General features: G+C 34.8%; 7 protein-coding genes across 8 annotated transcripts; 3 read left to right on the top strand and 4 right to left on the bottom strand.

Moving 5' to 3' along the window:
• Nucleotides 1-1,495: 1,495 nt before the first annotated feature.
• LOC106649982 (DNA repair protein complementing XP-G cells-like) lies at nucleotides 1,496-6,311 on the top strand. Of its 2 annotated transcripts, none has more exons than XM_014367729.2 (9): nucleotides 1,496-1,704; nucleotides 1,907-2,011; nucleotides 2,084-2,259; nucleotides 2,386-2,817; nucleotides 2,890-3,106; nucleotides 3,169-4,559; nucleotides 4,634-4,946; nucleotides 5,023-5,259; nucleotides 5,322-6,311. In XM_014367729.2, exons 2-9 carry the CDS (start codon nucleotides 1,924-1,926, stop codon nucleotides 6,191-6,193), a joined length of 3,726 nt encoding a protein of 1,241 aa, XP_014223215.1. In that variant the 5' UTR covers nucleotides 1,496-1,704; nucleotides 1,907-1,923; the 3' UTR covers nucleotides 6,194-6,311. The 2 variants fall into 2 exon arrangements, with proteins under 2 accessions (XP_014223215.1, XP_014223216.1); XM_014367730.2 differs by having other exon boundaries at nucleotides 1,496-1,615.
• Nucleotides 6,312-8,944: 2,633 nt separating this feature from the next.
• Nucleotides 8,945-9,809, bottom strand: LOC106650069 (60S ribosomal protein L37a). The gene is made up of 3 exons (XM_014367853.1): nucleotides 9,746-9,809; nucleotides 9,202-9,330; nucleotides 8,945-9,124 (listed from the first exon to the last, which is right to left on the bottom strand). The coding sequence occupies exons 1-3, from the start codon at nucleotides 9,746-9,748 to the stop codon at nucleotides 8,978-8,980; spliced, it is 279 nt and encodes a 92-aa protein (XP_014223339.1). The 5' UTR covers nucleotides 9,749-9,809; the 3' UTR covers nucleotides 8,945-8,977.
• Nucleotides 9,810-10,343: 534 nt separating this feature from the next.
• LOC106650042 (eukaryotic translation initiation factor 3 subunit H-like) lies at nucleotides 10,344-12,260 on the bottom strand. Its single transcript, XM_014367822.2, has 2 exons — nucleotides 11,600-12,260; nucleotides 10,344-11,474 (listed from the first exon to the last, which is right to left on the bottom strand). Exons 1-2 carry the CDS (start codon nucleotides 11,857-11,859, stop codon nucleotides 10,724-10,726), a joined length of 1,011 nt encoding a protein of 336 aa, XP_014223308.2. The 5' UTR covers nucleotides 11,860-12,260; the 3' UTR covers nucleotides 10,344-10,723.
• A 102-nt stretch (nucleotides 12,261-12,362) lies between these two features.
• On the bottom strand, nucleotides 12,363-17,347 carry LOC106650157 (glutathione hydrolase 1 proenzyme-like). The gene is made up of 10 exons (XM_014368020.2): nucleotides 17,120-17,347; nucleotides 15,101-15,233; nucleotides 14,893-15,017; nucleotides 14,614-14,753; nucleotides 14,301-14,533; nucleotides 14,052-14,218; nucleotides 13,730-13,953; nucleotides 13,450-13,645; nucleotides 13,073-13,385; nucleotides 12,363-13,003 (listed from the first exon to the last, which is right to left on the bottom strand). Exons 1-10 carry the CDS (start codon nucleotides 17,125-17,127, stop codon nucleotides 12,815-12,817), a joined length of 1,728 nt encoding a protein of 575 aa, XP_014223506.1. The 5' UTR covers nucleotides 17,128-17,347; the 3' UTR covers nucleotides 12,363-12,814.
• Nucleotides 17,348-18,890: 1,543 nt separating this feature from the next.
• On the top strand, nucleotides 18,891-20,274 carry LOC106650158 (proteasome subunit alpha type-7-1). The gene is made up of 5 exons (XM_014368023.1): nucleotides 18,891-18,989; nucleotides 19,231-19,471; nucleotides 19,558-19,691; nucleotides 19,761-19,943; nucleotides 20,019-20,274. The coding sequence occupies exons 1-5, from the start codon at nucleotides 18,891-18,893 to the stop codon at nucleotides 20,106-20,108; spliced, it is 747 nt and encodes a 248-aa protein (XP_014223509.1). The 3' UTR covers nucleotides 20,109-20,274.
• Nucleotides 20,275-20,342: 68 nt separating this feature from the next.
• Nucleotides 20,343-21,621, bottom strand: LOC106650159 (membrane magnesium transporter 1-B). The gene is made up of 3 exons (XM_014368024.2): nucleotides 21,406-21,621; nucleotides 21,209-21,261; nucleotides 20,343-20,794 (listed from the first exon to the last, which is right to left on the bottom strand). Exons 1-3 carry the CDS (start codon nucleotides 21,485-21,487, stop codon nucleotides 20,585-20,587), a joined length of 345 nt encoding a protein of 114 aa, XP_014223510.1. The 5' UTR covers nucleotides 21,488-21,621; the 3' UTR covers nucleotides 20,343-20,584.
• Nucleotides 21,622-21,762: 141 nt separating this feature from the next.
• LOC106650156 (ribonuclease 3) lies at nucleotides 21,763-27,544 on the top strand. The gene is made up of 8 exons (XM_014368019.2): nucleotides 21,763-22,413; nucleotides 22,531-23,516; nucleotides 23,589-24,000; nucleotides 24,077-24,434; nucleotides 24,507-24,924; nucleotides 25,004-26,165; nucleotides 26,243-26,565; nucleotides 26,646-27,544. The coding sequence occupies exons 2-8, from the start codon at nucleotides 22,555-22,557 to the stop codon at nucleotides 27,298-27,300; spliced, it is 4,290 nt and encodes a 1,429-aa protein (XP_014223505.1). The 5' UTR covers nucleotides 21,763-22,413; nucleotides 22,531-22,554; the 3' UTR covers nucleotides 27,301-27,544.
• The last annotated feature ends 67 nt before the right edge of the window (nucleotides 27,545-27,611 follow it).

Below are 27,611 nucleotides of genomic sequence, written 5' to 3' on the forward strand. Positions count from 1 at the left end.
CGCGCTTAGCTGCCTCCTGTTTTTACGGCCAATTAAGGGTACGAATGTTTGCGCGCAGTGTGTGTGCGTGTACTGCGGTATGTGCACTGCGCACACTATCACATGCACAGGCGTTATACCGCGCTTACGATTCAATTATATTGGTTGGCCCGTAATACATTTATTGCGGACGTTGAGCTGCCGCCGCAGCGACGAGAGAAAAATATTGTGGGAAAAACGCGAGCGATGTATACGTACAGAGCCGAGCTCTGCGTGCCAGTCAGCAACGGCAGCGCCAACAGAAATGCCAACTTGGAAGAGAAGGAAGATATCTTTTAGTAGATAGCTGAGCTCACGAAACCGAGAGGAACATAGATCGAAAGAAGCGAAAATTCGCGAGTTTTTCTGCGAGCAGTATATCGAACACTTGCAAAGCTTGCAGTGTCACGTTTTTTTATTTCATGAATTTTATTATTGATTAAATCGCGCGATCGGACGATAAATAATTCGTGAACCATTTTTTCGTGATGCTCGAATAATAAACGATGAGAGTAGAGGAGAGAAAGGTAAAGCTAGAGGCTTTACTCTAATTTGAGAATTTTCCCGATTCAAAAACGATCGGGAATTCTTCGGAACATGACACAAATGTCATTTAAAATCTGCGTAATTACATCGTTCAAAGCCGTAAAAAGTTACACTTTACCGTATTATAAAAACTCGAGAATGAGAAGAAACAGTCCCGTGTGAAAAAATCTCTTAAAGTATATCACATTTATAATAAGGAGTCGATTTGTCGGCGGAGCAATTTTTCTCGAGATTTCTCACGCCGATAGTAACGCCCCGTAAATCATATTCCGTCTTCGCTGTCGCTGCACAACATATACACGCTTCGCTTTTAAGTAATGTACTTATTAATGTATACAGAGTGCAGCGTCTTGACTCGAGCACTTGATTATCCACCGCCGCTGTCGACTTTCAGATTTCCCCTGATTACCTGCGGTGAATACTGCGAGTATGCGCGAGTGCTCTGATTTAATAAACCTAAGGGGGCCGCGCGTTATTTACGCGCTTTTAAGGCAAAAAAATTACAGCTATGAACAGCAGTTGGTGCGTTTCTGACTGAAATCAAATATCGCTTAATTTTCTTATCTCGCGGAATCGCGAAAAACAAGCGCAAAGTCCGCGGCGGACACACAGCACCAACAAGCCAACGCCAATGTAAACAATGAGACTTTTCGCGTTATATATGCGGCCATATGCAGCGGATACGTATTTCATTGGCTTGCCTTACGCGACGTTGTATACGCGGCAGGTCTCGTATATTCTTCTCACGCGTATGATGAAAAATCCTTCGTAAACGCACGCACACACACACAATACTTACACACGCATCGCGTAGATGCATTCGCTCCAGTATAGGATATAAAATTACGCGCCTTGGCGCGATTTCGCGCGCCCTCCAGTGTTTGTTTATGCTCCTCGCGGTCCAAGCTCCAGCTGATTGCCATGCACAATACAATGCCTCGATGTCAAAGTGCCTCGCTTTCACGATTTTTCTTGTACCGGCACAGTCTTGTTGTTTTTTCTCGGGCAAATTCGATTTTCGTCGATGATAATTCGTTCGATGATCAGTGAGGTCAGTACATCGGGAATACGAATGTCTGCTTGATTTAGACGAGTTGTCATTCAATATTTGTGATGTTCTGTCCAAAACAATTGTTATAGGTTAATAATATTTTTACTTGATTATTTAAAAATTTGATAGATTATGAATGATTGGAGTGTGTCGACAAATTTGTTTCAATGTAAAGACAATTTCTGATAAAAGATCAAAATAGTATCATGGTTGTAATGCAAAAACAACAACACGTTTTGTTTCTAAGTATTTACAAAATATTGTGTAACTCATAAAAAATTGACTTTTTAGTTGGATATCAATAAAATATGGGGGTACTTGGATTATGGAAGTTGCTGGATGCAACGGGAAAGCCTGTACCACTGGAAACATTGGAAGGAAAAGTCCTAGCTGTTGGTGATGTATATTTTTATTTTGATATAATCAATTTTAAAAAATTAAAAATACTCATACCAATTATATTTGTAGATGTTTCAATATGGATACATCAAGTTATTCAAGGGTATCAAGACAGACGAGGAAGCATGCTTCCCAATGCCCATCTCATTGGTTTATTCAACAGGATTTGCAAATTGCTATACTTCAAAATTAAACCTGTGTTTGTTTTCGACGGTGGTGTTCCATTGTTGAAGAAGAATACCATTGTAAGTTTCTTATATTTTAATATTATCATCTTGAATAATTTTTTTTTTATTATTTTATCATAAAATAGATAATTTCTTATTGGTACATACAAAATTACAATTTTATTTTTTGTTTGCTACTTTTAGGCTAACCGCAGAAAACTAAAATCTATTGCTGCTAGTAAAGCACAAAAATTAAAGAATGATTTAATTAACAATTTGATAAAGCATACAGCAATCCAAGGAGCTATTGAAAAAGATGTCGATAATAATGATGCAAGTAGTTCACAATCAGTATTTAAAAATTCTTCTCTTGCAAGTTCTTCTCAACAACCAGATTTATATAAATTACCAGATATACCTATTCCCATTCAACCAAAAGATTCAGATGATTACATAGATTCTGATGATGAACCCAGTCCTCGTAAGCAAACAAAATGGGCTGGTAACATACATTCAGTTGATATTACTACTGAAGAATTTAGAAATTTACCAGCTGATGTAAGATATGATATATTAACTGATTTAAAAGAAACGAGAAAACAAAGTTCTTGGGGCAGAATGCATGAATTACCAGCTGTAAGACTTGACCAATTATTCAACAAAATTTAAATATTTTATAAAATAATAATTATCATAAATTATTTTTAGGGTTCAGACAATTATTCTGGATTTCAAGTTGGACGATTGCTGAAAAGAAGAACTGTGCAGGAATCATTAGAAATTGCTGAAAAAGAGATGGGAGGAAAATCATTAACTCTTGAGGAGCTAGATAGACTTCTTACAGATCAAGGAATCAGTACAACTCAACAAGATACAGCATTCAGAATAGCTTCTGACAGTACAACTCGAGTCGTTTACATCAAAGGTATAATGATGAAAAAATTTTATTATAAATATTTAAATTTTTATTAAATTTTATTATTGCAGATACTAATCAATTAGTGCAAACCAATGATAAATCTAATAGCTCAAATGCTTCTGATATCTCTGAATGTAAAAAAAATGCAACCATTGAAAATAATGAGCCTTCCACAACTAATGAAGTTCATTCTGATGATGAGGAATGGATTTCAGAAGGTGAATTTGTTGAAACTACTCATGATGAATCTCAACTTTTTCCTCGAAGCATAATTCCTAAGTCAGTTATGAATCCAGCTTTGGCTTACATGTTAGAAAATAGTAATTTGTCCAAAGATCAAATTTTAAAAATTGTTGAGCAAAGCAAAAGGAATAAAAAACCATCTGATGAAAACAGTTCTAATAGTTCAATGAAGAAAAGAAAAAAGAACGTTAAAAAAAATTTATTTACTCAGAAAAATAAAAAAAGTAAAAGAGTTCCAGATCCATCTCTTCCTGAATCTTCCAATCTTAAAGAAGAAATTTCAGATCACTCAGAGTCTGCAACTGTTATTGACTCAAATTCAGAATCTGATGACTTTGTCGAAATTCCAATGGAACCTGAAGTGAGCAAAAAAGAAGTTGTTATCCACACTTCTGATTCTGATTCTGATGATTTTATTGAAATTCATAATGTTCCGATACCAGAATTATTTTCTGATAAAAACACCCAAAAAGATAGTTTTCAAATTGTGATTAAAGCTGAAGACAATTTGGAGGATGATATTTTTGCAGATGTTTTTAGTGACATTAAATCTTCAAATGATTCTGCATTTAAAAGTGAATCTAAGACAGTATTAAATTTAATTCAAGAATCAAAAGACTTAATTTCTCCAAAAAAGGAATTTCCATTGACAACAATCAATGAAGAATCAGAAGAAGATGAAACATTTATTGAAGTTAAAGAAAATGAAGATACTCTGCATGAAGAGAAAAAAGATATTGTGGTTGCTGAATCTTCATATAATGTAGAAAAAGTTACTCCAAAGGTAAAAAATATTGACAGTATTGAATCAAAAAATGTTATTGCAGACTCAAAAATGTCAGCAAGTATAGAGAAAAAAGAATCCCTGGTAACTGAACAATTTGCAAACGTTGATATGAAAGAAGACATGCAAACTGAAGAAATAATTTCCAAAAATATCACTTCAGAACAATATAGAAACGTTGATATGGAAGAAGTTACGCAAACTGAAGAAGTAATTTCCAAAAATATCACGTCAGAAATTGAAAAAGAAAATGTTTCGTCTGTTAATGAAAAAATCGTAGAATCAGATACTGGCAATTTGATTAATGATTCGGAAGATTTTCTAAACGATTTTTCAGATGAAATGTTACTTTCTGATTTGTACAAGGAAAGGAGAGTTGAGAAACCAGCATTGGTTTTACCAACAGATGAAGCAGAACTCGAAATAATGAAGGTTGATTAAAAATATTTTTTTAAATAATACATTTGTGTTTTTCATTAGCAATAACTGAAATTAAAATTTTTAAGGAGCAACTAGAGAGCGAACGACAAAAATTACAAAATAATCTTGGAAAGCTTGAAAGACAAGCAGTTGACATTACAGAACAGATGAGAAGCGAGGCACAAGAACTTTTACGTCTATTTGGCTTACCATACATCGTAGCTCCAATGGAAGCCGAAGCTCAATGCGCTTATTTAGAACAAATAAAACTAGTTGACGGAACGATAACGGACGATTCTGATGTGTGGCTATTTGGCTCACATTGCGTGTACAAAAACTTTTTCGATAATAATAAGCGAGTTCTGCAGTTTCTCTCTGATGATATAGAACATCACTTTAGTAAGTCAAAAATTCAAATGTTTTCCATTTCATTAACATAAAATTCAACTTTTAACTTTTGTTTCTTTTCTTTCAGAGCTCACGAGAAAAGAAATGATTTTGTTGGCACTCCTGGTCGGCAGTGATTACACAAATGGGCTAGCTGGAGTGGGTCCAGTAACTGGTTTAGAAATTCTGGCTTCTTTTCCTACAGAAGGAGAAGATATTTTGCGAGGTTTACGATCATTTTGTGCATGGTTTAGAGCTGGGAGATTGAGCGCGCCAACAAAATCGACTTTGAGAAATAAGTTGAAAAACATCCAAATCGAAAAAGGTAATGATTTAAAAGAAAAATGCATCATTAAGTATTCGTGTAATCTAATGCTATTCTTTTAGGATTTCCAAGTCAAGCTGTTGTGCAGGCATATTTATGCCCAACAATAGATGAGTCAAGAGACGAATTTTCATGGGGCAAACCGAATCTAGTTCTACTTGCTGATTATGTAAAACAAAAATTTGGCTGGACCAAACTGAAATTTGAGGAAATTATGAATCCAGTTTTGAAAAAAATGGCCGAGGGGAAAAGTCAAAAGGGTATCAGCTCTTATTTTAAAGTTAAGACTGTTCCAAAATCAATCGAGGCTGCTCTAAGCAAGAGAGTTCAGAATGCTGTACACAAATTACACGGTAAAGGGGAAGAATCCGATGACGAAGCTTCTGCATCGAGTGTCAAAGAAAAACCAAAAAGAACAAAAAAAACTTCTTCAAAATCACAAGAAAAAACTGTTGAATCGACCGAAGAAATTTCCACAACGGGTGTGGAAAAACCAAAAAGAGTCAGAAAAACAACTGCCAAAAAACGTAAAAGTACAAAAGACGAATTAGATCAAGCGGAAGAAGTTGTGCTTGATCTCGAGGCCAAAGAAAAATATCACGAGGTTGAAGATGGGAAAGTGTCCAGCCAGTCAGAAAATGAAACGACAGTTACTGTACGAGTCAAAAAAGCAAAATTGGACGAAGAAGATCCGGAGAAAAAATTACAGGAACATATGGAACAAATCAGGCGAAGGAGACCATTGAAGGGGGAGGTCGATGATTACATACCACAACGTGAACGAGACAAGGCTAACGCCTTAAAGGTAAAACTGAAGGCCATCGAGATATTTCGCAAATCGAAAATCAGTCCTAGTAAAGCAACTTTGAGAAAAAGGGCTGTGAGAAAGGTTAAAAAAGATGCTGAACTCTCGGAGAGTAGCAGCGACGAGTGAACACAATAATTTTGCATGAGCGTTTCTGATTATTTTGTTATTTTGTTACTTTGTTACGATAGTTATTTTGTAAGATACAGTTTTCGTAAAAATGTTGAGTAATTGCACGAAGTGAATAAATCGAACACAATTTTTTAAAAACGTTTCATTACTTTCAACTCAATCATGCTCCTGATCCCATTTTACTTCTCATACTAATTCAAATCTTTCAGTAATAAATAATTTTTATTAAACGGAAAGAATTATACTTGTAAAATTTGCACATTCTTGTTACTGTAATTGTAAGAAAAAAACATGGACGCTGTACCCAGCAGCATTTTTTTGGCGACTTTTATGAATCAAGCCCATTCCGGAAAAGTTGATCGGTTGCTTCAACGTTTTAAATCGAAAGAACGAAGTTAATGCACTCTTTGTTATTTCTTCGCAGGTGATTATTCGTGTAGACTTTGACGCAATCAAAATCAATCAAAATCATATGAGCTTCAAAATATTTTTGTTGGCGAAGAATAGTACATCGGTAAAAACGTACGAAATAGTACCCTAGGCCGGGATTGAATTGTTTCGGTAAATTTATCACGCATTGTGATTAAATGCTGTTGACGTAAGCAACACGCTTTGAATTTTGGATACTTCCTAGGACTTGCTGCACCCCTAATACTAGATACACAATCAACACGTGCTTCGTAGAGCTGTCAGTATCAAAGCACGGCTTCGCGCTTAAGTTGTAATTCTTACATTATTCTCATTTTTTACGAATTCGTATTATTTTTAATAAACGTTTCATTTACCGTAAACTATTATGGGAAACCAATATGTTTAAAAAGTTGACGATTACACAATATTTGAAACATGTGCAAGTGGTACGGGTTGTATCAATAAGAATACTGCTTCGATTGAATTCTGTCATTTTGAAAGTTTCAATTACCTTCTGTATCTTTCTGTGATCCTAGTGCGCGACGATTCAAAAAAATCACTGCGAGCTCCTAAATTATGACTGGTCATATTTCACCTTCTCATCGCGTGTCAATTTAGTGGGTCATGAATGTAAGGCATTTAATTACTTACTGATATTCAAATATTAACTTCTTCGAAATTTTTGTTTCCCTAATGATTTAAGCAACACGTTTCGAAAGTAACAGTTGTCAACGCATCTTAAGGCGTGCTGTGTTTAGTTTTTTTTCGTATACAGTTACTGCGTCAAAAGAGCTATTAAACTTCTTAATTATACATTTACTTCTGATAGTTTAACGTAACGTCTAAATTATTCACCATTTAAAATGTCTTGTTTCCTAGATCGTATTAGTTGAACCAAGTCAGTGCCATACAATTTAAAACGTGTTTTTTTTTGTCAACGGTATGTACTCTAAATCGAATGATCCTACATACAATAGTGTGACAAATATGAGTACCGAAAAATGTTTTAAGTTTAAAGTACAGAAGAATCACAACAGAAAGAAAAGCAAATCGATAACATCGTTATCATACATATATATTAGCACTGTAATAATAATTTTTATCAATTTCGCTCTCACAATATTAGGTACTTCTTTCGAGTTTGTAATAATAGATACAATAAATCATCGTGTGCCATACGATCTAAGCGATGACGATGAGTTGTCAAAGCCCTTCATATACCGGCGTAGATGAATCTATTCGACATTTTTTTGTCCCACTTCACAAAAATATTCCCTCAATCAAGCAGCGCTTGCGTCACAAAGACACTATCGAAGCACGTGGTGATTTTGTGCCAATGTTCAGTATTAGGAGCGCAGAATGTCTCAGGAAGTATCCAAAATTCAGTGAGTCGTGCGTTCATCGAGGCTTATATAGCGCTGACCATATTGAAATGAATGTGTGACCTAGAGTACTTGTTCAGAGAACGGCAAATATTACCTTTTAGCTTAATCTTCGGCTACGATAGATTTTTGATGCATATAAGACATACACGAATTGTTCATAATAAAAGTCCACACTGGAAATCTTTGCAAGTATAAGAAGAGCAAGCTCAACCATGTTTAGCTTGTGCTATATATTTTTATTAGTACATTAAATCGGTGCAATAAAAATTATACCAGTTACATGAACGATGTAGCTTGGCGCCATTGTCAATGAAAATGAATCATGGAGGTTGCATGCACCAACTCAAGACAAATCATATATATTTTATACACATCTAATCTAATATTATTGTGTATGTACTAAAATGTAAACGTACGTACGTAAATGTAATTCAATATATCGGTTTTTATGTACAATACTCCAAGGTATGTGATAATTGTTCCGTATTAATAGGATAAAAGCTCGGCAAAAACAATTAAAATAGTGGAGAAAACGTAATAGAATTAACAAAACAGTTTGTCAACCAAGTGTTTACAATATACAATTTTGGGTGATATTTTCTTAAACTAAAAAATTTAACGTTTTCTACTTTTTCCATAATATTAACTTGAAATTAATTCATTGTTATTTATTGTCAACTTTGCTTTCAATATGAATCTCAATGATAAAACAAACTAAGTTGAACTTGAATTCAAAGAATGGATTTAAAAAGATTAAATTATTCATTTATTTCCTATTACGATTTTCAATCCATGTAGTCATTGGAAGTAAAAATTGTGAAATTTAAGAACCAAATAAAAACTAATAAATAACTGTAAGTAAAAAATGTGAATTATCTGAAATCATGAGTTTAGTTTATAAAACTTATTCTAGGTATGTATAGGGAATTATGACAAATAGATGACAAACAGATAAGTGATAAAAAGGTACTGTTTATTGTATTATTTATTGGTCTTTCACTTCACGTAATCTGCGCACTGCTGATCTTACAGATGCAGCTGTTGTGGTAGCAAATACCCAAGCTCCTCCTGCCACCACTCGCTTACACCTTTTGCACGACCAAATGCCAACAACACTTCTTTTCATAGACTCCTGCAAATTAAGAAAAAGAACAATATTATAATCTGTATTTTTTAAAGCAAACACAATAAACATTTTTATTAATTTACCTTTCCGCAGAAAGTGCAAGTGTACTTGCTGTGTTGGGTGATTTCCATTTTCTTCACCATTTTACGTAAACTGGCACCATATCTGGTACCATATTTACCAGTGATGCCTACCTTCTTTGTTCTTTTTGCCTAAATTATTGAAAAATAGAATTAGTTTTTGATTGATTCAAAATTTGATGAAGGTGCATATGTAAATAATATATAAAAATTTTAAAAATCATTGAAATGAAATCTTATCTTCATTTATCGAATCTTAATAAAAGCAAACAATAAATTTTATGTTACGAGTTTTTACAGCTTCTTTTACAATTATTATTTATAATTATTTATAAAATTTAATTCACTGCACGACACATGTATGGTAACTAGCGTGGATAACCTCACTAAATATAACGTAAACTTGAAAATTATATCTCTCCCTTTTTACGTTAATTAAAACAATATAAAATACTTGTTATCATAATCAAACGGTTGACTTGATTTCAAGAAAATAGCACTGTGCAATAATTGTAACATAATACAGGAAATTATTAAGAATTTTTACCATTTTAGTAACGTTCAGAGCGAGTAGCGCACATAAAAGAAAAGATCTTACTTCAGCAGTTGGACACTAGGGTGAGCAATGGGAAAGGGTTGATTGTTGAAATTTAGAATAATGCACTAAATTCATAATCGCCTTTTGAGTCCAAAACCAATGTAAATATTAACAAAGTTAAAAACTATTTATACAATTTTTTCCGTAATAATAAATACTGCAAATATTTGTTAGTTGCATATACTTTGAATTTTTAAGAAAATTCGCACGTAAAGAATGTTTTAACTAATTACGCATCGATTTTCTATTGATTGTATAATTACTAGAAAAGCCAATAGAACTTCTTTGTAAAAATTTATCATTAGTTTCATCAATAAGTAAAAAGTAGAGAATAAATAACAAAGACAACTTATGACTTTAAAAATTGTTTCTTACTTCTTTCAATATTTAATATAAAGTGAGAATTTAATAACGCATTTAATTTTCCAGTGCTATTGGATAAATTAATGAGTTCTTCAAAGTTACTTTCTGATAATCACATTATTTTAAAAAAATATTGTTCCGAGTTACAGGAATATAAAACACGCTTTATATATAGATAAAAAATTTATTTCGTTTTTTTATTTTTTGTTAAAAATTAATTTTTGCTGTGATACATTTATGATATAATTATACGTTCAAGTTATTAAATCAGCATTTCAGGCTTTGCCTCACACAAGTTTATTATATTTTAGTTATATGACAAAATTGTTTCAATTATCATTTTATTTAATATAATGCTATACTTATCAGTAATAATGTAGAATATTTATTGAAAATGCATCTTTTGTTTTATGATTTGCTTCAATTTATCAAATCTCCAACTAAAACATGGCCAATGAAAAAAATTTTGAAATTTCAAAAACATTTCATTTTTTTTCAAATTGGATATTATATATCATTAATATTTACATGAATAACCCAAAAAGGCAAAATGAAAAAAAAAATTTATCGTGTAGATTTAGCATTTTCTTTAGCATTTTGAAGACTCTGAGTTATATACAATTTAGCCAAACTTTGAGCACAGAATTGAGAAATATGTTGGCTGTATGTGTTAATTTGACCAGCAGTGATCATAGGATTTAGTCGTAGTGGTACAGGAATAGGTCTTATCAATTTATTAATATCTTCTTCTGGTAATGGTGGTTCATCTTTAGCAGCTCGAGCAGCATTTTCCTGAGCTCTTTTTTGTAGTAATCTATTTTTATCTTGCTGTTGACGAATGACCATGTTTTGATAGCGATTAAATTTGATAGCTTCTTGATTCAGTTCGTCAACTCTATCCATCATACAGCGCAATTGATTTTCCAAAACACTTGCTGTCCCTAAATCCAAATATTTGGTACCTTGTTCTTCTGGCACCATTTCATCAAGCTCAGACATGGCAATATTTGTCAATGGACTGTTTTTAACTACAATTGGTAGTTCAACAAACAGATTCTCATAGCCAACTTTTAAATTTTTCAAAGCTTCTGGAGTGAATTCTCCATCCTTATACATCTGAATAGCTTGAGGAGTTAAACGATAAGCTTTGAGAGTAAGAAAACCTCTAGCTGATTTGGCAGTATCATAAATAATAACAACTGATTCTTCAATTGCAGTCTGATAATGATATTGAGATTCCAGCAAGGGTAAACTCAAGAAATTACCAACATCTGCACTCTGGTACCACCCAACATGAAAATGATCAACATTGACTCTGAAAGTTTATAAAATTTCAAGAATAGTTTAAATTTATCTATGATTTACACCATTTTTTTGAAAAATGTGATGAAATATTCCTAAGGGATTTGAAATAAAGAAACTAATAAAAAAGAAACTTACATGCGAAGTCTACGCATCATGCTGAGCTGATAGTCTTCTTCATCAAGTTCATCATTTTTACAGAAGGGAAAACAGTTAGTGATTTCAAGGCGTCCATTAACATTGAGTCCAAGCAGAGCACCTTGAGCTACATCCATGTTATTTGAGCTTTCCTCATGACAATGTTTAACCATCTTCATAACCACCAAACCGTCACACTGAACGTAATCGATTCGAGGTTCCATTTCCTGCCTTCGGCGTTGTTGATTTCTTCCCGACATTTTTAGATCGAGCCAATACTTTTTCTAATAGTCGAATCACTTTATTTCGTCAATGCCGGGTGCAAGGATAAATATGGGCTGCAGATACTGCAGCAGCAAATCTCTGAATGATAATGGTGGCAGATTCGCAGATCGCGTTGCAAATATGCCGCTTAGGGTGCGGTACGGCGACTGCAGTGTGAGGCTATTGCAGTCTGCAGGATTGCAGGGCGCAATACTAGCTTAAATTGAACGGGACGGTTTTTAATTGGAATTAAACATTTAGCCTACGAATATACATTCGTAGGAATAATATAGCTTTCCAATAAGGTGCGCAAAGGCATTTTTATGATATTTTCATCGTAATTCGGCACTTGAGCGATCTATTCGGTTTCTCCTTGTATAGAAGTCGATATGTGCACTAAAATAATTAAACTATGATAATTTCGAAGAAAGTGGATACCTTTACGTATAGTCAATCAATAATTCTATTCACGAAAAACTATAACGAAATTGTACGAATAACATTTTTTTTCACTGTAAAACAGTTTGTCGTTTATTGGTTTTAATACTTCACAAACGTCATTTATGCATATTTACAAAAATAATAGTACATACTTTATTTCGTTTTCACCGTACAAATCAAAAATAATATTAATAATAATTATGCAGGTATTCAGAGAAGAGTAATGTTAATAGTGAAAAACTATTCAAAACTCGACGCACGTAAACTCTACTTTTTGGCATGTTTGAGCATTAAAATTATTACTGTAATTTTAATACACTTCAAACTTATATTACACACAATTTGAGCACATTATCGAGCAAACTGCAAAACTGAACATTATGTAAATACTATTTGAACGAATCACATCTTGAGTAGTAACGGATGAGATCAGCGTAAAAAGTTTATTTCGCTACGTTGCAGAGTCCTATTTACAGCGTTAAAATGGCTCTGCATAAAAAAAAAGATTCACTAAAATCCAGCTATTTTTCCTTGCCTTCGATAATCTGAATTGGCTAGTATTTTATCGCCGTCCCTTTCGATAGCAGTGACAGCGGTGCCGATGCCTTCAAAGGTCGTAATGCTATGGCCGATTCTTCTGAGAAATTCCAATATCGTTGGCGAAAAGTTTTTCTCCGTTTGAATGGCCATCGGGAAGAGCTGCGCATTACAGAACAAACATTTTAATTAAACTCAATCGATGAAAATGATTATTACAATTTGTCGTACCTGATGATGAAGTCTCGGCTCGTCCACGGCCTCTTTGATATCGAAGTTGTATCGCATATTGTGCAGAATTATCGACGCGACTGCCGTCGTTATTTTGCTACCCCCGGCAGCTCCAATAACCATTTGAACTTTATTTTTATCGTCCATCACAATGGCAGGTGTCATTGAGCTCAGCGGCCTTTTGCCAGGTTTGATGTAATTTCTCGGCGAAGGAGGCAAATCGAAACCGTTCGTTATGTTGGGAGAACTAAAGTCATCCATTTCGTCGTTAAAAATGATTCCAGTTGACTTGGACCGGATTTTAGCACCTAGACTATCGTTGAAATAATCGTAATACATTTTCAGATTTTAATTGAAATTGAGCAAAAAATAATTACATTTGATTGATCGTAGATGTAACGGAAACAGCTGAACCGTCGGGGGCCAGTATCGACACGTGGGAAGTTCCGTGCGTTTCTTTATTTGAGAAATCGGCTCCATAATATTCCGGATCAAGATTCGTTGTGTTGTCTTGAATACGTGATCTGATTTCATTAGCGAATTCGACCGACGACAAGTTGGCCAAAAGATCATCTATTTCATAAGTGAATTATGATTTATAGTTTCGTTTCAAATAAATTTTCGACTTGGATGAAATAAAACAATCGAATCACTTACGCACTGCCGGAACAAAGTCCTGATCCCCTAGCTCCGTTCTCTTGGCGTAGGCCCACTTGAATGTCTCTATGAGGCGCTGATAAAACAAGTCGACGTCGTCAATTTTGCCAAATCCGTCCATAACGTTGATTATGAAGCCTAAAAGCGCTCCCGAGCCGGGTGGTGGCGCCGTGTAAATCGTCGCGTTGCCGAGCTTGGCTTTGAGAGGCTCTCGCCACTTTACCCTTGAAACAATCGTAAATCGTTGAAAGCGCCCCTGATCGGTCGAGCGAGCGACAGATAACGAGAGAAAAAAAATGACATTAACGTCTCTGATACGTACTCGTAATTTTTCATGTCGTCCAAGGTGATGATTCCGTCGTACGACTGAATTTCAGCTACTAGATCCTTCGCCATGCTTCCATTGTAAAATAGTCCCACTGGGTCATCGCTCTCGGCAAGCTGTTGCAAAGTTTTAGCCAGCACTGGTCGTTTTATGTGTTTGCCAACCTTGATTTAGAATTTGTATTATTTTAAACTCTTGTAAGATCAGTGGAGAGTGAAATTGATCAAAATTGCCGTCTATACGCACCGTCCACGTTCTGTTTGTTTTTGGGTCGATGAAAACGTCTGATAATGTAGGCTCGTTCAAAATGAACTTCTCTTTTCCTCTAATACTGTTGAATAAATACTGATTGACTTCGGCGCCGGTTTCACAGAGCTTGATCGATCCCTGGAACAGGTCCTTCCAAGGGAGTTTGCCGAATCTCTGATGAGCCTCCCAGTACCCCTTGAGTTCACCAGGTATCGCTATACCAAGTCCACCTTAGGGTCAAATGACAAAGTATTTCATGTTATTATCATAAATCTGCAGACACGCGTGAGAATTAAAATGCGTATAATACCATAAAGGGATTTGTTTCCATCGCCGTTGAACATCGTCTCGTTTGCCGCAGCCGGCGCAGTTTCTCGAGCATCCAAAAACGAAACTTGGTTACTTTCGGCGTCATAAATAGTCATGAGAAATCCACCACCGAGACCCATGCTGTGAAAAATCGTGTCAACGCGATGATTAATTATATTTATATGTACATTATTCTTGGAAAGTGTCATTGGCATTGGAGCCTTGCAGCCTCTACATTACATCGTACTGTGCGCGTATAGAAATAAATGGGTCAATGTACCTGTGAGGAGACGCGATGCCTTCGCATAGGAGTGCGGCGATGGCCGCGTCGACGGCCGAACCATTACGTTTTAGTATATCGCTGCCGATTTCAGCACATTCCATTCCCAATGTCGATACTGCGGCCTGCGCGACAAAGTAATTTTACAATTTATGCATCGACTCTGAACGCGCATTATACACTTTATGTACGCGTGTTTCAACTTTACCTTATGGAAAACTCCCAGCGGCGCGTCGCTGATGAATTTTCCTTCTTTGTTGCTTCGAAGAGTCAAGGCAAGAGTTAAAGCTACTATGAGGGCGAGAGCCACGAGTGTGCCTATGCCTACGCACCATTTTTTTCTGAAACACAAATGTAATAATAAGTAATAATAAAAAATGTAATAATAAGCGATCGATTGGGCGCGTTCGGATGCCAGTTTGTTATTTGTCTCGGCCAAATACAGCTTGTCGATTTCGCGTGACGGAAAGTCAATTCAATTCGTTGACAGGCAGAAAGAGATAAGGAGGAGAGGATGTTGATAATTGTATAACTTAACTATTAGAACAATTGAAATTGACGATGTTAATTGACGCGCACGAACATTTTTATTTTATTTTCGGTATTGGCCAAGTAGTTTAGCGTTTGAACTGTAACATCCTTAGCGATAAGCGCTGCATAAGTCTCGTCGATCGTAAAGGCAATAAAGCAATGTACAGTGATAAACTAATAATGATATTCTAGACTAGATTGCAGTTATACAGAGGAAAAAAGAATCAAAGTAATTGTCGGATAAAAAAAATAAGTGTAGATTATGAAGAGATGACAATCGAATTCTTTTAATCGCGATTCCGACGTTTGCGTGATAAAAGTCAAGGCAATTAGTTGTAACAATTCATCAAGTTCTAAGCACTCAATAACTATACAATGGTTAGATTATTGTGTGTATCAATTGCCATGCTACCGCACACGTTAATTGCCGATTTCTAGAGATCACATTTCTGTCATAAAAAAAATGGAAAACGATGATGAAAATCGTGATCCTTATCATAACAGCCAATTGCGCAATAATTACATGTTTCAGTATCAGTACATTTATTAAATTGTTTTATTTTTTCTTCTAAATGGTTGCCCGACAAATAACTTTTTACGACAAAATGCTTGTAATTGTTAAAACAGTCGCGAATGAAGTTTTATTGCACAAAATGTCACTTGGCTGTATGTACTTCAGCTATAAGAGACTTTGCGAAATACTTCCTCGATAAAAAAGAGATAGTAATTTTTTTCCGTTGCGATTCACGACAGAATTGACGTAGTTGTTCTTTGTTGTAAATAGTTTCCGAGAGCGGTTGTATTATTGTTAAAAATTATCAGTTGAAAAACGGGACAGCTCGATATTTTTTGCAATTTATGACTTCTCGTGTTCACAAGCTGCAGCGCGTAATTCAATCATTATTAAATGTTACGCCGCATTTATGGTTTCGCACGTGATTTTTATAAATGATGGTTAAAGTGTGACAACGAAATAAAGTAAAATTTATCAAGAATATTTTGTTACTATCGAATAAAAAATTATCCAATCATTAAATATGTGCAAATTAACGACATTACACTGAAAAAAATCTTAGAGGCAAGTCCAACAAAAGTGGACAGCCGGATCAGAAAAAGATATTTTGCTGCCACAGCAAAAAATTTAGCAAAATTTAGCATTGAAATATAACCCAATATAATTTTGCTGTGGCAGAAAAATATCTTTTTCTGATCCGGCTGTCCACTTTGGTTGGACTTACCTCTAAGATTTTTTTCAGTGTAGTGGGATTGAATGCACTCAACTTTTTCTCACTGAATATTCAAAATAAATTTGATCTTAATCGCGAAAGTAATTATTAACACTGAAAAAGATTAGAAAACATTGGCGAGGACATATTTTCGAGCTTCGCGCGATGAACTCAAACCAGCCGCAAAAATACGCAAAAATACGCAGTGACAGTTTGGCGATCGAAATGACTTCAAGGCTAAATACAGAGAAGAAAAAACAAAAATCAAATGGTAGCAACTTTAACTTGAAACTTTTCACACAATCGACGCTCGTGAATCTAAATAGAAAAATGATTTATGTATGTAAGACGGTGGTTACAATATAAAGTCACAACACACACACATATGCATATTCACTCTTTGAATATTATTACACTCAATCAACAAGGCAGTTTTATATTCAACGGAGAAAGAACGGACGAAGACGAACCTGATCATGATTGCAAACAAGTGCAAGAAAGCCAAGTGCGATGCGGTGCGGAGAAGCGCGTAATCTTGACTAAAGGATCTTTCGCTCTTTTGAAACGTTAAGCTTTGCAGCCTACACTATATGAGCGTGTGCGTGCTCGTAATGTGTATAGCCACACCGACAAGCAGACTCGATTATGAAGTTTTATATGTGCCTACAGTAGTTGTATATAAACTGTCGGTGAGTCGTCTCTTTAGTGGGATTATAAGCGCGCCAGCGCACATTGACTCTGATATCTCGCTAACTTTGGTATATAGCTCGAAGCTGTGTACGTGAGTACTTTTATAGAGTGTGCCGCGACATGGCTAAACATACACGCACACATATTCGCATTATGTATTTCGATAACGCGTTCAGACCCCGGTTTATTGTCACTCGCTTGTATATGCGTACAAACAGCTTCAAGATCTCTCGTGTAAAACAAGTGCTTGATAAGGTGGGGACAGTTCATGATTTCTTAAATTATTCGCGAGAAATTTATCATATTGTAGGTGTTCTAAGCGGTAATGCCACCAGCAGATTGTTGGTGTGGATCGGTTATTTTTTAAAGAACGCCTAATTTATGGTGGTAAACTTAGGTCGATGAATTTGTCCAATGTACCATAATTTATCAAATTTTTATAGCTTATTTTATCATCGTATAAGATATTATTTTATTGACCACGTAGAATCGATTTATAGAAAAAAAATTTTTATATATATTTCTCTTTATCGTAAAGAATATTATATTAGAGACTGAATTATCCGGTCATATCAAGTTAGATCAATTTCAATTAGAAAAATGACGATTTTAACGAATTCTAAAATTAATGAAGCTTCATAGATAGTGTGAATATTTTTTATTATTTTTATTTATATTTTTTAAAATTGCTTTTAGCGTAATTTGATAGAGTGAATTTTGAAATAAAGTCAAAAATAAAGTCATTTCAAAGACTGTTTCACAGTATGAAAAAAAAACGACTATAAGAAAAAATTTTTAAACAAACCTGAAATAACTTTGGAAAGCTCCAATTTTTTCAATGGCATATATCTCAATGTCAATTTAACATACACTACAAGGAAATTTGTATTTATTTTTTTTTAATACGACCGGGATTATAAGAAAAAATAAGGGCTTTGTACATCGGCTCCTCAAAAAATTTTGGGAAATCGTCTCAGTAATTTCTTTGAAGTCTAATTATAATATAATAAAAGAAATATGTAAAATCTTAAAACTTAGAAATAAATGGTGAATTAATTATTTATTTGATTCATTTACAAATATTTTCCTTTTTAAATTGTTTTTCTCAATAAATAATTTCATAATTTGCAAAATTAAACGATTCTCGTATGATTCATTATCATCAAGTTTCACATTTTTTTCGGTAATATTTCTCTCATGAAATCTGTCATTGTATAAACAAAATTATTTTCATGTTGAACGCCAAGTACATCAATTCAAGTATTAAACAATTACAGTATTGCAAATTTACATTAAAAATAATTTTGTATCAAAGATAATCTTTCAGCATGGTGATCGAGCTTGTCAAGTTGGATACACTTGGACAATTTTGCCGTGTATACTATTGTGGATGTGAATAGAAGCCAGAAGAGCCGCGAGAGCGCCTCAGTTTGCGTGCTGAGAATTCGCAAGTGTGCGTGTTGTCTGTGTGTAAGCTGTATAGTACCGGAAAAACGGCGAAGTCATTTTCGATCTACTACTTTACGTTAAAGTTTATTTTTTACTTGGAAAATGGCACGATACGATAGAGCAATTACAGTATTTTCACCGGACGGTCATTTGCTCCAGGTTGAGTACGCCCAGGAAGCTGTGCGCAAAGGTTCAACAGCGGTAAGTTTACAAAAACATGTATAACCTCTTCAAGTACGATTTAAATATGTGTTTACAAAGTGCAAATTTTTGAAGTTTGCACTAACTTAAATTTTCTCATTCATTTCTTTGCTTTTCTTCAAATTTTTGTCGATAAATCAACCTCAAAAGTATTCAACCTTTACCGCAATTTCTTTCTCTAATTATTTCCATGCCAACATGAATGTGCAAATTTTAAGACTTTAATAAATTTCTGCCTTAGGTTGGAGTTCGTGGAGCTGATGTTGTTGTTCTAGGTGTTGAGAAAAAATCTGTAGCTAAGCTGCAGGAGGAGAGAACTGTTCGTAAAATATGTCTTCTGGATGATCATGTTGTTATGGCCTTTGCTGGACTTACTGCAGATGCTAGAGTGTTGATTAATAGAGCACAGATTGAGTGTCAAAGTCATAAATTGACTGTGGAAGATCCTGTTACATTAGAGTACATCACTAGGTATATGGCAAGTAAGTAATATTTAAATTATTTTATTTTTAACTATTTAATAATACAACAATAAACTGGTTATTTAAATTAAATGACAATTTGATAGGTTTGAAACAAAAGTATACACAAAGTAATGGTAGGAGACCTTTTGGCATCTCATGTCTCTTGGCTGGTTTTGATATTGATGGAATTCCTCATTTATATCAGACTGAACCATCTGGTATTTACTATGAGTGGAAGGTAAACAAAAACATTCTTTCACCATGTATTTCAAACTTTTTTATAAAACATATTTCTTGATATTCTTAGGCTAATGCTACTGGTCGTAATGCAAAAACAGTAAAAGAGTTTTTAGAAAAGTACTATACCCCAGAAGAAGTCTCTACTGTTAGAGGTACAATCAAACTGGCAATTAAAGCTCTCTTGGAGGTTGTCCAATCTGGCCAGAAAAATTTAGAAATTGCTGTAATGCGCAGAGGACAAACCATGGAGGTGAGTAAAAAGAAAAATTAAGCTTTTCTTATTCCATTTACAAAATTAATAATCTAAAATTTTTTATTCTTCTAGATGTTGGATGCAGACACAATTGGTGAATACGTGAATGAAATAGAAAAAGAGAAAGAAGCAGAAGCTGAGAAAAAGAAACAGAAAAAGTGATCAAATGATTGTTAATAACAAATAGATTTTTAATTTTTGCAAATTCTACTTTAAGAAGGTGTGGTGATTAAAATCACAAGACTTGAAACTTCTAATCCGCTTTGTACAATGGTGCAAACTTTAAGAGTGATTTTCTATTAATAAAGAAACAAAAATTCCTGGAAAATCTGTTCTTTAAATGCAGAAAATTTTACTTTGACTACAATTATTGAAAAATAAAAAAATGATAACTCATAAATCTTATAAAAATTTATTATAAGAATGTTTCAGAATATATTATTTTTTACACACATTCTCTGAAATTCACATTTAACAGTAAATGTCATTGCACTTATCTAAGTGATTCAGTGAAAAATCTAATTTTTCCACTTCTAGACAATCAACTTTAAAGCCTACTTTGTAACAATTAGCTAAAATTTATTTGAAGTCCACGTAATGTGCTAATATTTTTTAAACATTTATTTGAACTGTGCCATTTATCTTCTTCTATCTGCTTCTTCTACCGTGTATTCTGGTGACAGAGCTTTACCTCTGTGATTGAAAATTTGAAATGATGGTAAATTACGGAATGTTTCCCAAGATTTATTTTCTAAATCTACAACAGCTCTGATTTCTTTGAAATCGCCTGCAATGTGCATAACTCCGTACATTACAGCAAAAAGACTAGCAACGCCTTGTATGATTATCTAAAAAACAAAACATATTTTTGATAAAACTACGATGGGACATTTTATTATAAAATCAATTCAACTAATAAGTTTGACGTGTAATGAACTTATAATATTTTTTCTCACTTGTGCTAATGAATAATCACATATACAAGTAACTGAAAGATCGTTCCAAAAATTGTTGTAAAAATATAGTATATTTTGTAACAAGTGCGCGAAGCAGTTGACTCATCCAGAAGTTGTTTTCACCCGAGCGTAGCGAGGGTGCAAAGACTCCTGGATGAGTCAACTTCCTCGCGGACTAGTTGCAAACGATATTTTTTAACTCTGCTTGCGAGAAACTAGGGTTTTCTGACGCTTTAAGGTTAGAAAACCCGTGTTTCGCACACGCAGTGTTAAAAAATAAATAATATTAAGTAAAGACAAACTTACATCAATTGGTAATGTTGTAAATTCTTGTTCTGTTATCCTTAAATATGAGCGGTCTGAAAAAATAAAAATTTTTTACTTTTTATGTTTTTATCAACTATTACCAATGCAAAATTTACAAAAAATCAAATGAAAACCGGTGAAATAAATTTATATATAGAACATATATTTTAATAAACAAAATCGATAGTAAATCATACGTTGTACTGCTGAAAAAGCTGCATGAAGAAGCGAAAGAAATCCAAGAAATGTAATTATCTTATGAATAGCTTTAGCTGCCATGATATTTATTTGTTGATACAATAAATAAATTAAATTTTCACTCAATATGAAAACCACCAACAATTTCTAGTAATCGCAGACTACAAGCACTATTGCCTATGCTACGACAGCTACGTCAATACTCAATTCTTCCTCTTATCCTAAAAAGCCATAACATAACCACAATTGGCGATAAAAAGCGCCACCTAGGTTTGTTATTAAAATATCTATGGATACAATGACGACACAAATCAATTCCAGAATTCGGAGTTTTGCGTTTTGACGATTATAGAATTATAAATAAGGAGTGTTTGTAGAGTGTAGACTCAGATCATTTTCATTAACACTAAAATATATTTCAGTAAATTTATTTTCTGTGATTATTAAAATTATGAAATATATTTATTTTATAAATAAAGTTTTTACAATGCGGTTTAATAAACTATAATATCATACGAGAACAATGAAAAATATGCTTTGTTTAAAAAACATAGATGTTTGAAAAAATTCAGATTTTTCAAAGAAAATAGCAGTAGATAGTGCTGCCAAGTGACGTGGTTTCAAGTCAATTTAGTTTTATTTTTAAAGACCCTTTAAAGTCAGGACATGTAATTTTTCCGCTCGTCAGTCAGAAGATAAAATTCCTGAGTCGTTCCTCAAAGAAGTTGTGCCAATTCATCTTACATGTTAACTGTTCCAACAGTGAAAAAACAACACACATCGTAAACACCTTGATTTAAATTGTTGTAAGGAAATGAAAAACGCATGCGCCAATTGTAGCTAAGAAATCTACAATTTAGAACCAGACCTGTTAAAGTGGTGTTGTGTGAATCACTTGATTGGTCTATGAAGATTTAAGTAGGTTAAGCTGATCTAAACAAAATTTTCAAGGATGAACTGGATGAGCTAGCTAAAATTATTCTAGTGATGGAAAATAGATAGTATTTGTAAGTACAACAATTGGTTTGGATTTCACGATATTTAAGTTAAAAGATTAAACATTTGAAACTGGAAAAAAATTATAAACTATTGAAAATCTTGATTTATTTGCAATTTTCTTTCAGTAAAAACACTTTAAAACTGTCACAATGGAGCTCAATTCAAATTATGATAATTATTGGCCTGCAGCGCAGCCCCAAGCCCAAGATGCAGCTCAAACATTTCCAACTACTTTTAATTATCCACCTCCATCTTTGTCGCAACCACCACCTTCTCTTTCACAGCCTCCACCAGCTCTACCAAACTATACCCAAAATGTCAATTATGGGTATTATACCAATCAGTCATACTATCCTTCAGCACCAGTACCAAATACAACAACATCTTATCCTGATGGTGCTTCTTATCCAATTTATAATGGTCAAACTCCAGCACAATCGCAATTTCAAAACAATTCATATTACCCATCGAATTTTGCGCAAAATCAAAATAGTCTTTATAATTGGAACCAAAATTACTTTCATCAAGAAGGAAGTAAAACTGATACATCCAAATGGGTTGGTGGCAATTCATCTAGATCTGAAAATGCAAATAGTAAATACAATACTATTTTAAATAAAAATTCATCAGACGTAAAGTATAGAGCTTTAAACAATGGTAGACAGCGATCTAAAAGCCCTGAAAGCCGTCATAGTTTTGTCAATCATAACTCGAGGGGAAAGTATGATAATTATTCTGCTAGAAGCAGTAGCAGAAATAGAAACAGAAGTAGAAGTAGGAATAGAAGTCATAATGATAGTAGGTATAGTAATAGAAGTCGACACAGGAGCAGGAGTCGAAATAGAAGTAGAAGCCAAAGCAGAAGTAGAAGCAGAGGTCAAAGAATATCAAGGGACCATTACAAACAAAGGAGTAGAAGTAGAGATATAAGATCATATACCAGTTATTCAAGCAGAACAAATAGATCTGCAAGTAAAAATACCAGAAGATCAAAAAGTCGAACCAGAAAACGTTCTAGATCACAAGATTCACATTTTCAAACAAATCGTTCTAATAATCAATCTAAGTCTAAACAACCTAGTGAAAGAGAGTTATTATTAGCAAAGTATAGGTAAGTGAATAATAAACATAACTTTGTATTAGTGCAGCTGAATAATAATGAACTAATTATTTTCTATTTCAGACGAAATTATTGTTTAAGTAGCGATGACATTAGAAAAAAGTTAAATGAATTAGAAAATGTTGTTGAACAAAGAAGTTGGATTAGAAGCGCACCTGCAGATTTATATTATGCCAGAGATGAAAAAAATCCCAAAATTACCAAAGGAACTGAAAAGTTAAATTTTTTGTGTGTACGATTCAAAGATTCAATTCTTGATAGGGCTGCTAAGGTCAGAGCACAGCTTCCTCCTTATCAACCACCAGCCAGAAAAACAAAGGGTCGTGTTTGTAAACACAAATCTGAAGTTTGCAGTTCATCTTCTAGTGATGAAGATTCTCCAGATGAAGATGATAATGCTATGGAAGAACTCATGACTAAAAAACAACATCCTTACAGGTTGCACAGTGAAATGTGGTTCAATGATCCTGGAGAGGTATTTGAAAAATTTTTCATAAAATTATTATTATAGTATCAGAACAAGCTAATTTTTGGCAAAATATTTTTTGCAGATGAACGATGGTCCATTGTGTCGATGCAGTGCTAAATCGCGTAGGTCTGGTATTAGACATGGTATTTATGCTGGTGAAGATGCTTTGGAAAAATGTGATCCAAATTCCAACAATGCCGACAAATTACATCATTACCGCATAACAATTAGTCCACCTACAAATTTCCTCACCAAAACTCCCACAATTATAGACCACGATGAGCATGAGTTTATTTTTGAGGGGTTCTCTATGTTCTCGCATTTTCCATTGATTAAACTGCCTACTTGTAAAGTGATTCGATTCAACATAGAATATACAATAATGTATGTTCCAGAAAAAATGCCAGAAAACTTTACAATTCGTGAACTTGATTATTTTCGTAAGTAATATTTGAAAAAATTGTTATAAAACCAATAGATATTTTAATTTAAATTTATTTTTATTTGTTCAGATGATTACCTATTCCAAGAAATCTTAGAGTTGGTTGATTTTGATTTGCATGCTGCTCAAGATAAAACAGGCTGTAAACAGTTTCATTTCATGCCAAGATTCGTTCGAGACTTGCCTGACAATGGACAAGAAATTTTATCGATGAACGAGGTATTGACTTACCTCATGAAAAGCAGTACTTTGCTTGTTGATCCTGATGAGTTGCCGAAGCTCATTGAAAAACCCCAATACGAGTGGCAAGATTTTGCCGACGAAGTCAAGGGTATGGTTGTTACTTATCCAGGCAAGAAACCATGCAGTGTGCGCGTTGATCAGCTTGACAGAACACAAGTAAATCAACCCGTTGGTGTCGTTGCCTATCCAGAAATTGTACACTTCGGTATAAGGCCACCGCAACTTAGTTATGCCGGAAATACGGAGTAAGATTCGTTTTAAAACAAAAATAATTTTTTATGTTTAATCTCAAATGTGTGCTGATACTTATGCTTTGATTTTCAGTTATCAAAAAGCGTGGCGCGAATACGTCAAATTTCGCCATTTACTTGCCAATATGCCGAAACCTACGTTCGAAGATAAACGTAAGCTCGAAGCTAAAGAAAATAAGCTGCAAGAGCTTCGTACTCAGAGCAAAATGAAGCGCGATGTGACCGTTGACGTATCCTCAGCCGGATTTTACCGAACCGGTATCATGTGCGATATCGTTCAGCATGCTATGCTTATACCAGTGCTGGTATGCCATTTGAGATTCCACAAATCGTTAGCCGTTCTTGAGCAGACTCTCAATTATAAATTCAACAATAGATATTTATTACAACTGGCTTTAACGCATCCGAGCTACAGAGAGAATTTCGGTACTAATCCTGATCACGCTCGTAATTCTCTGACCAATTGCGGCATTCGACAGCCTGAGTACGGAGATCGCCGAATTCATTACATGAATACGCGTAAGCGTGGCATCAACACTCTTATCAACATCATGTCGCGTTTCGGCGCCAAAAAAGAAACCGAGTCTTCTATCGCTCACAATGAGCGTCTCGAGTTCCTTGGGGATGCCGTTGTAGAATTTCTCACGTCGATTCACTTGTTCCACATGTTTCCGGATCTTGAGGAAGGTGGCTTGGCCACTTATCGAGCGGCTATCGTTCAAAATCAGCATCTAGCTGTACTGGCGAAGAAACTTAACTTGGATCAGTTCATGCTTTATGCCCATGGCAGCGATCTGTGTCATGATTTGGAATTGAGGCATGCAATGGCTAATTGTTTCGAAGCGCTGATGGGTGCGCTTTTCTTGGATGGCGGCATTGAAGTGGCCGATCGCATTTTCGGAGAAGCTCTGTTCCAGAATGAGGACGATATGCTTAACACTTGGGCCAATTATCCAAAACATCCTTTGCAAGAACAGGAGCCTCTTGGTGATCGTCAGTGGATCGGCAATTACGAGCTTTTGCAGAAGCTCACCAAGTTCGAAGAATCGATCGGAATCAATTTTACTCATATTCGTTTATTGGCTAGAGCCTTTACCGACAGAAGCATTGGTTACACGAATTTGACCCTTGGTTCTAATCAGCGAATGGAATTTTTAGGCGATACAGTCCTGCAACTCATTGTGTCTGAGTATCTTTATAAGCATTTCCCAGAGCATCACGAAGGTCATCTGTCGGTGAGTTTTCAATTTTCTCCTCATTTAACAATCGAACCTCATGCACGATTACTAATCCAGTCAAACTTTCTTTGCAGTTATTGAGAAGCTCTCTGGTAAATAACAAAACTCAAGCGGTAGTCTGCGACGATCTTGGTATGACGCAATACGCCGTTTACGGCAATCCCAAAGCCGAACTCAAGACCAAAGATCGAGCTGATTTACTCGAAGCTTTTCTCGGTGCTCTCTATGTTGATAAAGGTTTGAAATACTGCGCCGTTTTTTGCAATGTGTGCTTCTTCCCAAGATTGCAAGATTTCATTATGAATCAAGACTGGAACGATCCAAAAAGCAAGTTGCAGCAGTGCTGTCTTACGCTCAGAAGTATGGACGGTGGCGAGCCTGATATTCCATTATACAAGTACGTATATTGTGATGAGAAAAGTTCGTTTATTTTTCTATGCATACCAACTTCTTATACTCTTGGTTTTGATTTAACAGAGTCATCGAATGCAAAGGGCCTACAAATACACGTGTTTATACTGTTGCTGTATATTTCCAAGGAAAGCGTTTGGCCAAGGCATCTGGTCACAGTATTCAAGAAGCAGAAATGAACGCCGCCAAAGAAGCACTCGAGAGATCGCAAGCCTTATTTCCCCAGCTCGATCATCAAAAGCGCGTCATCGCCAAGAGCATGAAGATGCACAATTGGACGCAAAGTACGCCCAAATCAGCGCAGTCATCGAGCCGCAACAAAGGTGGCAGTAGCAATAATAATTCAGGTGACGAGAATCGAAGTCGACGCAGTAGACGCAGCAGGTCACGCGAGCGCAACGAAAGGGAGAGATCATCTCGGTCTCGTGATCGTTACGACAGCGCCGATCGGCGCTTGCTTGAGAGCAGTAGCGATAGTGATACTGGCAAAGCTAGAAGTCCGAGTCCGATTAATTACATTAATTACGCGGACGACGACAGTTCCGACGAGGATTACGTCGATTCTTATAAACCGAAACGTACTCTTTCTCAAACCACAGAAAAGTTAACGATCGAGGAGATAGACCCAAACGTCGAGGAAGATGGTGAAAATCCAGCGTCGAAAAAATTTAAAACTAACGATACCAACACTGCTGATAATGACCTTAAAGTTGCCGAGTAGTTGTGCGATTCGTTGACCTAGTACAAAAACTTGTTTATATTTTTAGCTGACAGTTTTTGTTCGGCTAGGCTGATGAAGCGTATCAACTCTGCAGGTTGTGACAAAATATAGTGCCAGGCTGAGTGATAAAAGATTTTTTGAGAGCATTTTTATTTGATTTTTTGTTAATTAATTTTTGAAGGCTAATACGCACTCACAGCTCAATTGAATTATCAGATATTATTAATCTAATTTATGTATAATTGCAGCAATTGAATTGTTTTAATAATACTATTATTATTACAGTAATAAAAAATGATTTATTTGAAACA

This window comes from Trichogramma pretiosum, unplaced genomic scaffold, assembly GCF_000599845.2.
Source record: "Trichogramma pretiosum strain Unisexual culture from Peru unplaced genomic scaffold, Tpre_2.0 scaffold15, whole genome shotgun sequence".
NCBI lineage: Eukaryota > Metazoa > Arthropoda > Insecta > Hymenoptera > Trichogrammatidae > Trichogramma > Trichogramma pretiosum.